The 13,682-nt window shown below is 41.0% G+C and overlaps 1 protein-coding gene across 3 annotated transcripts in view; it reads right to left on the bottom strand.

Annotated features, from left to right (window-relative positions):
- The window catches only part of SRGAP1 (SLIT-ROBO Rho GTPase activating protein 1), a 246,350-nt gene that overhangs the window by 50,332 nt on the left and 182,336 nt on the right, over positions 1-13,682 (bottom strand). For all 3 annotated transcript variants that reach the window (XM_019493059.2, XM_019493050.2, XM_014595919.3), the window contains exons 7-11: positions 9,465-9,686; positions 7,956-8,057; positions 3,910-4,107; positions 3,688-3,772; positions 1,252-1,279 (exon numbers count right to left, since the gene is read on the bottom strand). In XM_019493059.2, the coding sequence (XP_019348604.1) occupies positions 1,252-1,279; positions 3,688-3,772; positions 3,910-4,107; positions 7,956-8,057; positions 9,465-9,686 (635 nt within the window). The remainder of the gene's footprint in view (positions 1-1,251; positions 1,280-3,687; positions 3,773-3,909; positions 4,108-7,955; positions 8,058-9,464; positions 9,687-13,682) is intronic.

Below are 13,682 nucleotides of genomic sequence, written 5' to 3'. Positions count from 1 at the left end.
TCCATCCATTGCTATCAGATGGGAGACTTGCCTGGACTCACAGGAAATAGGAAAGTAAGCTTTGAGGGGACATCATTAGTTCCTTGCTCAAGGCAGGATCTTTCCTGACTAAACTCCAAGGAAGTGGGAAGGCTGGCTTGGGAATGCAGGGTATACAGCATATTTGAGCGAAGCTCAACCCATCACTACCTGGCCAGAGTAAAAAGGAGCTGACTGGCCTTTCCAACTCCTCAATTTGTTAATTTAAAGCACTGGCCTTTTTGGAACATATTGCCCTTCCCTCACTGTCTCTGATTGTAGTATAGGAGTTGAGTGTCTTCAAATGTTACAGCTGTGACTGATCCCTGCTTTGTGGTTAGGAGGGATATTTTTTGTAGTGGCCTGGTGGTTCTTTCATTTTCCTTGCAAAATCTGGGAGGCAATTAACTGAAGCAGCACTTGGACAATAATGTCAGAAGTTTGCAGGAATGGTTAGTTAGTCACAGCCTGCAGCTGGGGCTGAGTGTGAATAAAGGCAAAAAGGACCAGCTCTCAGAGGTAAAGGTGACCTGGGATTTTGCTGAGGTCTTTACAGAGAGTGGTCTCCCTTTGGCACTCTTAGTCCACCTGCTCATGGGGTCAGGAAAAGGACAAAAGGATTTGAGAGAGACAGTTGAATCCTACAGATGGGCAGAACGGAATCTATGTAGAATTATGGGTAGTATGGTAGGATCCCTGTAACCCCTTGCACTAGACCCATTAAAATACCTGCTACAGGAGAACTAAGCAAGTCAGAGCAGATGGCACCTTTCCTCAGTTTTAAATTTAAGAAGGGGCAGATTACCTCTTAATCCCTCCCCATGTTGGTTCTCATTCAATTGTATATCATGCTCAGATGGGTGTGAGAAGGCAGAAAAGTTTTTGGTTATTCAAAAGTATTTCTTACCTATTCCCCTGCGAAAAAAGCTAAGTTTCCAACAGCTGTATTTCAGCACTTCACATATTTGACACTGTTCAAACAATTCACAAGGATATTTTATAATTCCAGGAATAGATACATTGGTCAGACCTTTATCAATGTGCTTGCTGTAAAAGCATTATCTTGGACACTAAAATGTGGAGCGCATAAACTGATTTACAGTTTGGTTCATCATAATGTTATTTTTGTAATACTTCATGAAATACTTCATAAAGAATTGTTAATTCTTTCCATTTTAAAATTTTATCATCTCTGTAGCTCTCTACAAAATAAATCAGCTAAAAACATCTTACCTTGTGGTCATGTATTCAGCTCTGTGACCTGAACGAGTCCAGTGAAGAAGAAAAAAAATCATGTGTAGATTATGGACATAGGAACTTGTTTTTGTATGCAGTTATATTCATGCTCGCCACTGTCAATGCTGTTTAACATTAAGTGAAATCATATAACATCTGCACTACAAGGTAGTGTAGCACAAGCACAAGAAGATCCAGAAGATCTAGAGTGGCAAATGTTGCATCTATATTAAGTCTCTGGGAGCAATCTGGAGAACCAGAGGGCAATAAGTCTTACATCCATCCCATATAAACTAGTTAAAAGGATAATTAAAAATGAATAGTAAAACACCATGATGGTCATAATACAAGATCTAGCATGCATGGTTTCTGCAATGGGAGGTTTATGTTAGAATTCTTTGAACACTTCAGTAACTGAATGGAAAAAAAGACAATCATTTTGCTTCCTGGTACACATGCTGTGCCATGCTAAGCTTGAGAGGTGGCTATACAACTTCTGGTTTGGCAGCAGCGCATGTAAAGCAAATGCAGTATGTTTCAGTCTAGTGCTGCCTGCTGCCATTACTGAGTAGTATAGAAAGACCTATAATACATAAAAAATGGGATGAAATATAACACAAAAAATATAATACTGTTCTGCTGCATGGTATGTATCTCAGTGGTGCTGCCTCATTTAGAAGGCTTTGTGCAAGGTAGTCTCAAAAAGCATATTGCTAAACTTGGGAATAATAAAACCTAGGAAAAATTTTCATACGAAAAGAGATTTTAAGGCTGGGTTTACATAGGGAAGAGGGGATGTGAAAAAAATAGGCAAAATAATTAATGATAATGAGAAAGTAATATAGTGATAGAATATATAGAGGTGCTCCCTAACTAGGAAGACTATGGGGGTTGAGAGTTCAGAGGTGGTCCCTCAGTTAAAGTAGTTAGAAAGATCTCAGATGCTTATTCACTGCTCCACAATGAAACTTGCTGTTAGTTCTTCTCCTTTACTGTATGCCAGTGTTTATTGGACCTGATGATCCTTACACACAAGACAGAAACTTTTGTTCTCCTTAATCCATTTCAGATAAATGAAAAGATGGCCAATTCAAAACTGATTAAAGGGAACACTTCTTACACACACACTGCATACTGAAATTGTAGAACTCTCACAGGATGTCAGTAAAGCAAAATATTTAATGAGAGTTTAAAAGGGGAAGGACATTGATATGAATAACAAGAATACCTAGAATAGACTAGTTAATGCTAGCATATTCTGGAAGAGATGTCAAAAATCTGAGATTCCAGGGCTTAAACCAACCCTCTATCTATTAAATCAAGGATGAGACCTATTGGGAAAAGCAGATTATCCCACATCTGCCTATGAAGTTTCTTGCATTTTCCTCTGAAGCTTCAGGTACTTGCCCATGTTGAAGAAATGAGGCTGGATGAAATGAAGGCTGGTTCTGAATTGGTATGGAGGAGGTGTTAGTTCTTGCTGTATTTTATTTGATTGGTTAGGAGTAATTAAGGAATCTATTTATTAGTGTTATTTAAGTAAAAAAGTCAAAGGATATTCAGAGCATTGGATGGTGCTCTTTGTAATTTATAAAAATCCAAATAACTCTTACACTGGCTAGATAGTAAGAGTGAATAAGAATCATCTGCAATAAATGAAGTTACTTATCCATGTATATTAGCTATATACATGGAACAATAACGAATTCAGCATACTACCCAAAATCCAAATACAGTGAAACCTGTCTAACACAGAATTGCACCAGCCTGGGGAAAAGTTCCAGCTTAGAAAGTTTTCCATCTTACGGCAAGGAGCAGAGGCACCTGCTTCCCCTGGCTCCCTGATAGCCTGTCTAGCAGAGAGCTGTCAGGAAGTGCTGTCCTCTACCCAGTACCATGGATCAGCTGAGCAGCAGAAGTACACAGGTGGTGGTTGTTAGGATGACTGTCACCCTTTCAGTCTTTAGACCCTGGCCTTACACTTGGATTCACAGGTGTAGACTCCTGTTCTAGTAGACCTAAATGTGTAGACTAGGGCATTCATAAAATTTTATCTCCATATATACAAAACTATCTGAAATAAATTGGGAAGAAAAAGCAGTATGTTTTTGTACAGTACTAGTATCAAAGTATGTCCAGTAGTGTATTGTGTCTCAAATCAGAACAGACATCTTTTGTTCAATAAGCTCCATTCCCATATATATTATTTTGGCCACAGATATGTTCATACAGAAAAAAAACCTCTCATGAGGAAATAAAGGTAGTTTATATCTTATAGTCTGATCACTGGAGCAAAATGGTGACTGGTAAAGAGATTAAACCTATATTAACAGGGCACTGGGGCTGTACTTTACTCCTATGCGGACTTTATATATTTCACTGGGTTCATCACACACCCTAGAATAATTTTTCAGCTTATTCTGCATCATTTACCTTCTCCAAGAGTCCTCTGAAGCAAGTCATGTTTTGCTTGAAGTTTTGTGATAAGATTACTCCCCTCCAGATATTCTCTGAATTTCTGCAGAGATGAAGATTTAAGGGATTATTATATATGTCATTTAAATTCCAGGACCTTTTCAGGAGTCATTTTTGGAAAAAGATGCTTCCTACAGGTGTTTGGACTCTGTCACCTGGCTGAGAAAGTACTGGACATACCATGAAATAGAACTGTTCAGTCTCTTGCTGGTTAGCTCTTCTTTTTGCAATGCTGGGCTTGCTCAGGTATGTCTCTGAGACTGTTGACTTCACAGACTCTGTAGAGCGACTGTGCTGGAAACATTCTGAAACATCATAGTCCTCGATGGTGACCATGTCCTGTATTGTTTGTAAAGTAGCTTCCGTGGTTTTTTTAACCTGAGGTTAAAAGCACAATTTGTCAAAGAGAAAGGAAAATAAATCCTAGAAGCAGCTTAAAAGGCAAACTCATTACTAAAATGAATTCACTGTTGCACACTTTCTAAATGAACTACAGTGTATTCATTTAGCAAATTAGATGCTATTTGCTGGTAGAAAAATAACAAAATGAGATCACTAGGTCCTTGGTTTAGGTCTATGCTTGAATAAGGTACAATAAAAGCAGCTATAGCAGGTGTGGGCAACTGTTTTGGCTGGAGGGCCACTTAATGAGTTTTGGTGAATTGCTGAGGGCCGCAAGGGTAGCCTTTACCCTTGACAGGTGCCCCACCCCTGGTTGCCATCTTGGGACTGGAAATCCCATCCCTAACCCCTGACCTTTGCCACCAGAAGTCCCTCCCCTTGCCCCTAAAATTACTCCTTTTGGGAACGGGGTTTGCCATCTTGGAACCAGACAAAAAACAAATCATATACTAAAAATCAAACACCTACAGTAAAAGCTGCCTTAATTGGCACCTTATAAGCCGGCATGCTCTATTAACTGGCATGCTGGCTTGTAAGGTAACAGTGAAACCGTAAGTGCCCATCATGGCACTTCCAGTTTCACCCAGCCCCCACAGCCCGGGGTATAGCAGCCTGTGTGGGGCCCACCTTCCTGTCCCTCGGGGCCTGTGGGAAGGGTGGGGATGCAGCGGGAGGGGCGGTGATGTGGCAGGAGGGGGGGTGGTGACGCCCTGGATGTGGCAGGAGAGGCAGTGGCCTGAACAGGCTCTCAGTTAACCGGCATATTTTGTTATCCGGCACCCCCCATTCCTCTGGGTGCCAGATAACAAAGCTTTTGCTGTATTATAACATATTTAATTTAAAAAATATTTTTGCCCTTACTTACATGTGTTTGTGTAGTGTGTATAGAAGCAATTACAAAATAGCTCAAACTAAAGTCTTACTCCTGAATATTGTGTGTGGGATGTGGTTGAGGGGGCAGGATGTCTGTGTGGTAGCGTGTGGGGGTGTGCCATGTGGGTGTGCAGGTGTGGGGGGTGAGTGGGGAGGGGTGTGAGGGGGTGTGGTGTTTATGGGGGAGCATGTGTGGGTATGGTGGGGTGTGCGTGACAGACACACACAGGCATGCGTGCGCCCCAAGGTGACAGCCCTCCCTGTGTGCAGGGCAGACAGGTCTGCTGAGCCCTAGGGCTGTGGCTGCTGCTGACAGTGGCTTATAGCACCCACAGCCCTGGTTACTGGAGCCTCCGCTCTGCCTACCCCTAGAGACTGGGGACACCTGGGCCCAGGCCTGCCATGCTCCCCACCTCCCGCACTGTTGCCATGGAAGCCAATGAGCCCCTGCAGCAGCAGTGGTTGCTGCAGGGTCCAGGCTTGGGGATGCAGTATACACGAGCTCCTGGGGCCACCGCCTCCAAGCCTCAGGATTAGTGTGGCTTTGCTGGGAGAAGGGATGATTGCAAAGGAGCTGGTCCAGGGGAGGCCACATGTGCGCGAGCAAGCCAGTGGGCGCACCCTAAGCCTGTCAGCACCTCTCCCACAACTACCCAGAGCCCGCGTGTCCTGTGGCTCCTCCCTGCCACCACCACCATCACACAGCCCCAGCCCTGACCACAGCCCAGCCTGCACCCACTCCGGATTTGCCCTGGCTGCAGCTGACCAGCTGGAAACCGTTCACACAGCCCCACGCTGGCCCGCTCTGTGCCTGCTCCACACTGCCTGCCCACATTGAGCAACAGCAGCGGCTGAGCAAAACCTGCTGCTGGTACAGGGGAAAGCAGCCCCTTCTTCTCACTGCTGCCAGGCTGTTCTTGCTGCAGCCACCTGTAGCACACCCAGGCTGCCCTATAGGTCCTCTCTGCCACTGTCACTGCCACCTCTGGGCTGCCCCATGGGGCAGTGGTGGCAGTGTAGAAGAGCAGCAGGGCAACCCAAGTGAGAGCTCCGGGTGGCTGCAGCAAGAACTGCCCGGCAGCGGTGAGAGGTAGTGCTGGCAGCCAGAAGGAGCCAGTGCCACCTGAGATGCCTACAAAGGCAGTCCAGCTGCAGAGTCACCCCAGCCCCAGGGGGCAGCAGGATGTGCCACAGGCTGGATGGCACTTGGGACAGGTGGAACTGAGGAATCGGCTGCAGGCCGAACAAAGACCCTCTGCGGGCTGGATCTGGTTCATGGGCTGTATTTTGCCCACCCCTGAGCTATTCTGTTGATTAATATCCTCATAAGGATTTAGTCTCTTAAAGTAAAAGTGGAAAAATGTGATGGTTATTTAATGAGTAGCCATAAGTTGCATTTGAATCAACAGAAATAGACTTGGTGCACTGATCCGTACTGTCAGCTACCCAGATTACAGAAGGCAGAAGTATCCCTGCTGCTGGAGCTGACAGTACCACATGCACTCCCATGAGAAAAATTAGTTCAGCAGTGCCATAGTGCTGATATGGGATGAAATATGTTATAATAGTGATGTTTATGACTTAAGGGTGCAACATGGCACAGGAAATGGAAGAAAGTGCAACTTCCACACCTCTTACAGCACCTACCATTAGATGCAGAATTAGGTAGATAGGAGACAGGAGGGACTAGGAATGAAACAAGATATTCTGCATCTCTGCAGTTAAAAAAAAAAAATCAGCTGAAAGAATCTGCAAGCCAGTACACAAACATCTAAGGTCTGCTGTGGGGAAGGTGGAACTAGTGACCTCCTTTCCTTCAGAAAGACATTTTTTCTATGTGTTTCCATTTCTAGAGGCACTTTCCTCTTCGTGAATGTTCCCTCATTAGCGTACTCTGGTTTACCACCATGAGCTCCCGCTTCTCTTTATGCCTTTGCACTGATTTGATGAATAACCAAAAGCCCTTCCTGATCTTGCACTTCTACCTTTTCTCGCCTACGTCTTCCCAACTGTGAACTTGATCTACTATCTGAATTTGAATTTTAATTAGTTTACTGGCTATGTGAGGTGAACACAAGTGTTTTGACTCTGATTCAGGCATTCATGCTGTAAATAGAGCAAGAAAATAATACAGCTTTTGGGGACAGACCTGCACTTATGCTAAGACTGCCTTTTACTGCTCTTTTACTACGAAAGTCATTAACCAAGACGTGTATATAGTTCTACCTATGAGAGCGAAGCAATGATTCTGCCTCTGCTACTGAAGATTGAGTTGAAAATCCTTCATCCTTTGAAGCAGTTTCTCTTAGTTTAAATCCATGGTCAGGAGATGGGGAGAGGGCAAGTACAAGAGAGTTATTCTGAATGCAGTGGCTTCCTGGCACAAAACTTAACTGCATATGCACTGTGACATGTTTTAAACATGAATTTCAGTGCTTTTACCATTTTGAAGGGAAATAGATGGGATTTTCAAAGGGCCCAAAGGCAGCTAAGTTACCCAAATCAATACAAGTTGTACACTTTCAGGATTTAGAAGCCTTTGAAAAGTTGCCATTAAGTTGTTATAAACACCTACTTTATCTGGAGTAGGGCTTTTTCTAACCGAATGAAGGATGTGTACATAAAACAATGGTGTTTTCGTTCTGGTTCCTTACTATAGATAACAACTGGAGCAACTACAGCCCTCCTTTCTTTGATCTACTGGACTAAAGCCAGCACTGATGTATCTTTAGTACAATTTCTAAATTAACGGGATTGCACAGGGAGAATATAAAGGCATCTGGTGTATAGTTTTTAAAATCTCAAATGTGTAGAGTTTTTAAATAAAAATGGTATATATAGATTTAAACCACTGTCATCTAAATTATCTTTCTTAGCTTCTGACACTGGAGGAACTAGCTACTCTCCTAAGCTGTTGTTAATTACACGTTATAAACAGATACAGATCTCACCTCTTCATTTTCAATTTTAAGTGTGGCCAGTCGTGACTGTAGCTGCTGATACCTCAACATAAGCTCCGCTTGTACTGGTTGCTGGGCAGTGACCTGACAAACCTATCAAAGAAGCAAAAATGGCTGTGAGACTCAAGGAAAAAAATTCAACTTGACCAACACAAGCTGGGGTTACTGTCTTTAAAACTCAAGAATCTACTGAAAATATAAATTAAGCTATAAACAAGTGATTTCAAACACGAAAATCTCAATTTAAAAAATATATATGGCTGTGGGAGCTGAACTCTGAAAAAATAAGAGACTCAGAGACTATAAGCACTTGAAGCACAGTATTATCACAAATATTGAGAATTCCATGGCTAGCAATCATCTAATGACTGGGTATTGGAGAAGACTGGTGTGACAAGAGATCTTAGCAACACCATTAAGAAAAGGAAGCTAAAACTCTTTGGACATGTGGTTAACAAATAGGGTCAGGGGTGATCCTGCCTTGAGCAGGGGGCTCAACTAGATGACCTCATCAACTCCCTTCCAGACCTATTCTCCTATGATCCAGAAAAGTGTGGATAAGCAGCATAAGGGAGTGGACAGAATTGAAGATCAATCAGGTAAGATTAGTAGTGAAGAGATAACTGTGGAGAGATCTGGCTTATTGGGTCACCAACCCTCAAATCACAGATGCGTTATAAGCTGTAGATATATTCTAAATATATGTAGTGGCACTGATATTTCTCTCCACTATGGTTGCTTTGTGCTGCTCCAATGCACAAAGCAACCATAGTGCTTTGTGACACCTAATCATATAATCTCAGGAGGTTCCCTATTGGAAGGGAAATCCTCAGCTGTCATAGTGCTCTATGCAACTGGCCTCTTGTGTAACAGAAATAGGGAACAGTTGGAGAGCCTTTGTGTCCTGGTAACATTCATATCATAAAATAGTCCAACAGGGCCACTGTTAGTCAAGCAAAGTTTCGAGCAGGTCTGAGACTGCTTTAAGTTTACATACAAAGGCCAGAATAGGGATAGCTGATGATAACACACCCCTACCCAATAGTTCCTCTGTTCCTGTGTTGAACACAGCTTGGCTAGAGAAGAAAATCTTGTAGAAGGCAGGGTAGATTTGCACCTTGTAGCCTAATCAAAGTAAATAGATATACCTAGTACAAGCTTTCTTGGGATAAAGCTCACTTTATCATATGCTGTATGAAGAAAATTTTGGCCACCATCATTATTGTGGAATAAAAAACATAAGAAAAAGGGTTGTTTTATGTGAGAAGTATTCTGAGTAGCTCTGAATAGCATGTTTCTTAGTTTTCAAAAGGTTTCATTTCCTGATTTACACACGTCTTTGTAATAATACTGGCTAGACTCTTTGTAAAAGTAAATATAAAGCTTCCTCCTGAAGAAAAAAACCCAGAATTCTACAGACATGGATACTTCCCTGGTATGAGACAGGTATTACTGTTTGTGTTGATCATATTTTTCTCCAAGAAGTCACCAACTACTTACCTCATCACCCATATGAGACTGGAACTCAAATTTCATTGGTGGGCAAAAGGCAGTGGGGTACATCTCCATAAATCTCTGCTTATCACTTCGTGGCTCCAAGCTGTCAACAGCATTTTCAATGATGTCTAGACCCTCATGTCTGGAGGTTTCAAGATTATACTCTGCAGAGAGATATGTTCTTAGGGCTCTGTTCAGACTTGCATGATATCCAAGATCGCAACACTAATAACACAAAAAAGGAAGGGGAAACAAAAATCAGGAATAAAATTTCCTGGCCAGGACGTAAAAAAGCATACATAACCACTAGCACTTATAGCGTCACAGTTATTTTCAACTTGAAAACTCTTTACAAATAACAGCCTTCACAACCTCAATGCCAAGAGAGTTAGTAATAATTATCTCCATTTTACAAAGGAAGAAATGGAAGATTAAAAGAAAGTTTTGGAAGAGAACAGAGCTTCACACACAGAAGCATGTAATGCTCACGGGAGTTTCAATATAATTTTTTTACTGAACCTATTGATTCCTTTCAAAACCCAGCTATATACGATTTCTCCAAGATAATATAGCAAGTAATCTGTATAGCCCAGTAACATAACTACAAAGGGGGGGACTGGGACACCATCAGAGGTACCAATTTGGGGCAGGGCACCATCAGAGGTGCCAATTTCCTGATCCAGCTGCCGCTGCTGCCACTGTGCTGCTGCTGTTAAGGGTATGGGACCACCCAGCTACACTTTGGTAAGGCCAGGATTAGAAACTGCAGAGCTGCTGTTTGGAATTCTTGTGCTTAAATTAAATAGCTAATGACTCCCCTCTGTCTGAGATGTTTTGGTTTAAAAGAAAACAAATTCTCCACTAAACAAAGAATAAATATATATTTAGCATATTTTTTTTCCAACTATTTAAATTGGTCTAATAAAAGATATCAGATTTACCCAAAGAACCTTGTCTGCCTATTTAGCATATATACACTATATTCCATGTTTTAAATAAATCCAGCACTGAATGTCATGTTGAAAAAGCCATAATTTATTCCTTTTCTTTTAAGGGTTATGATGTTGTTAGAACTAAGTGAAATTTAATTGGTAAAATGTAAACTAAATTTGTTGCTTAATTAAACATCTTTGGCTTAAACTATTCCTATTTTAGAGTAACAGCTGAATTTATTTACAAAAAATGGAATGCCAGTAGCATACATAGTAATTCCATTTTTTCAGTGTTCAATCAACAATATTCTAAGAGTCTGCTAAACGATCATACTTCAACTACTCTTATTCATCTGGATGGTGGTTTGTTTACAGCAGCATACAAGTGATACCATTCATCAGTGCTGATTTTTTAAAAATTACAGGAAATTTAATTAAATTAATTAATGTTTTAATTAATTTATGCTTGAGTTATACCACAACCACGTCAGGAGGGTTTTGCAGTAGAGCAAAACATCAGGATCTTTCATTGTATTAGGACGCCTGCAAGGGAACACTGTAGTCTTGAGAGAGACTTGTAAGAGTCGGGGAAAATGTGTAATGAGAGCAGATAGGGAACATGCTGCTTCAGAGCATTCTCCACTCAGTTTCCATTGTTCTATAAAACTGCCTTCCACCTGCAAAGCTCATAGGCAAAGTGCTACAAGAGTACAAAATTATCATTTCCCTCCTGTCTCCTTCCCTCCTGCCAGAGGAAGGAATCAAGCCTGATAACTTTTTAAATCCTTTGGGAAACTCATTATGAGGGAGATGGGTACAAAGGAAGGACTTGATTCCTTCCTCTGGCATGGGGGACACAGGAGGGGAATGATCATTTTGTACTCTTGTAGCACTTTGCCTATGAATTTTGTAGGTGGAAGGCAATTTTATAGAGCGATGGAAACCAAGTGGAGAATGTCCTGAAGCAGCCTGTTATTCACCTGCTCCCTCTCTCACCTCTATTCAGAAGAAATGTTCCAAATATGCACTACAAATATATTTGCACGTGAAAATTCTCCATAATTCACACATCTTGCCATGTGCTGTAATAAGCTCTGGTGCAGTTTGTCCTGGAGTCAGCTGCTTTTGGGTGCAGCATCTGTACATGTCCCTGGACAGCAGCAGTTTTAGCCAGAGTGGAGCATCCCTAGGCTGGCAGTAGGCTTGGGGAGTCATCCCTGGGCTCTGGATGGGGGCATCAGGCTGGCTGGAGTAACAAGAGTGCCAACACAGTGGAGCTGTGTGGCTAACCTTCCACTGCTGTGGTCCCGATCACTATCCATATGTGATTTTCTGTGCAGTAAATGACTCTGTCGTAAGATAGTACTGTCAGTACTATTTTATGGCAGAGTTAATTAATTTACTGTGCCCTAGTACTGGCAGATGTGTAGACAGTGATGATTTACTGCAGAGCTGATTAGTCAACTATGCAGTAAAGTACATGTGTAGATGCACCATGTAAATAAATTTAGATGGTTCATATACATTTGTAGATGCACTATATATATGGACCATTTTAGGCCATCCCCTACTCCCCCAAGAAATGTCATTCTTAATCAAGAATGTAGAGCCAGATCCTTTTCCCTCCATATCTGTAAAAGTTTGTGTTATATTTAGAAAAAAAGGCAGAGTTCTGACTTTATTTTAATCACATCCATATTTTAAAGATTTCCAGTCTAATAATACAGCTGTTAGCAGGTGTTTGCAAAGAAAGTGCTTGCCCTCAATTTTATCTTCTTCTGTGTTAAATAAAACCTTAGAGTCAATTTATTATTTTGGATGAAAAAAATAGATTAAAATGCTGATAAGAAAGGAGATAGGGCCAGATGTTTTCTTTTTTTGTGTATTAATTCTGAAGAGACCTCACAGAAGATTAAACTGAAAGAAATTGAAGGCAATGCTGCTTTCACTAGGGTGCACATCTAATCACTTGGTATAAACCCAAAGGCATCTACAAACTCAGTTTTGGAACTTCCAGACTTGTATTAGCAACATCGGACACTGATTTACAGAGAAAGCCACAACAATTACAAGCCCACGGAATTTTGAGGTAGCTGGAAAATGGATGCCCAGTCTTTGTCTATTGATAGCACTAAGTTTTCTATGATTTAAATCTAGATGCACTCAGCAACCATCAGTGACTAAACAATGAAAAAAACTATATCTATCACTTTTTGGGTAATGATGGACTGTAAATACTGATTCTTAATCAACAGTCTCTCAAAATTTTCAACCTAAAATTCAGAGGAAGAATTCTGGAAAGTTGAAATAAGCTACTTAATGTTTACACAAACTGTACTTTCGATTCTTTTGAGGTTTTCTCATTGATAATTTAAAGCTGAGGACCTTGTGGCTAAAGATTTTCATAGGTAACCACTGAGGCTGGACAAATGAGATTAAAGTCTGTGATTAAACTGGATGTAAAAAGTAGACAATAAGAAACTGTGTTTGGGGGATATGAGATCCCACTGGAAAGTCTTTGGCAGTGGAAGATTAGAGCTAATGAGAGACACTTGGGAGGAATGGGAAAATTAGCTTTGTATCTGGCATTTAATTTGGCATTTTAATCATTATTTGGAATTAAATCTGAATCAATATTGTGAACAATTCATTTATTCATGCCCATCCTGAGTACATTGAGGCCCGAATAAAAAGTGCAGTACAGTACAATCAAGCAACCAGATTGCTCTTATTTTGATGAGCTAGAATAAAATTCCAATGGCACCGTAATTAAAAAGCAGGCAAATTCATAAGATGACCTTGAATTCTAAATATGTCATTTTCTAATCAACACTGTTATCTGGACATTAAGATTTAAAATCAAATGGATCTGTGTGTACATATATTTATGGAAACTTATGTAATAAAGGTGATGAGCTGCATATAATTTAGCCTAATTTCAAACTTGACCTATGAATGACTAATGAAGCACATGACAAAACGTCTTTAAAGAATAAATTAACTTCACAGAAGGTCTGGCTAGAAGCAATACCAACACTGATTTCTAAACACATCTTCTAAACTCCTACACATCCCAAACACCACAACAGACCAGAATCAAAAGCTGAAATATTCTATTCATTCCAGTTCCCTGACCACAGACCGCTTTGTTGTTAATGCTGTTTTGTTTTGATTGCTGTTTCCCCAGCATTTACTTTTGGATTATAAATCTGAACTCTCACTTTACAGGCATATCTTAATTACATGGAAATCTTCAAGTAACACAACAATAATATTCACCATATGGACG

Source organism: Alligator mississippiensis, chromosome 4, assembly GCF_030867095.1.
Source record: "Alligator mississippiensis isolate rAllMis1 chromosome 4, rAllMis1, whole genome shotgun sequence".
Taxonomy (NCBI): domain Eukaryota; kingdom Metazoa; phylum Chordata; order Crocodylia; family Alligatoridae; genus Alligator; species Alligator mississippiensis.
The sequence above is the reverse complement of the archived record's forward strand: the minus strand, read 5'-3'. Positions and strand labels throughout refer to the sequence as shown.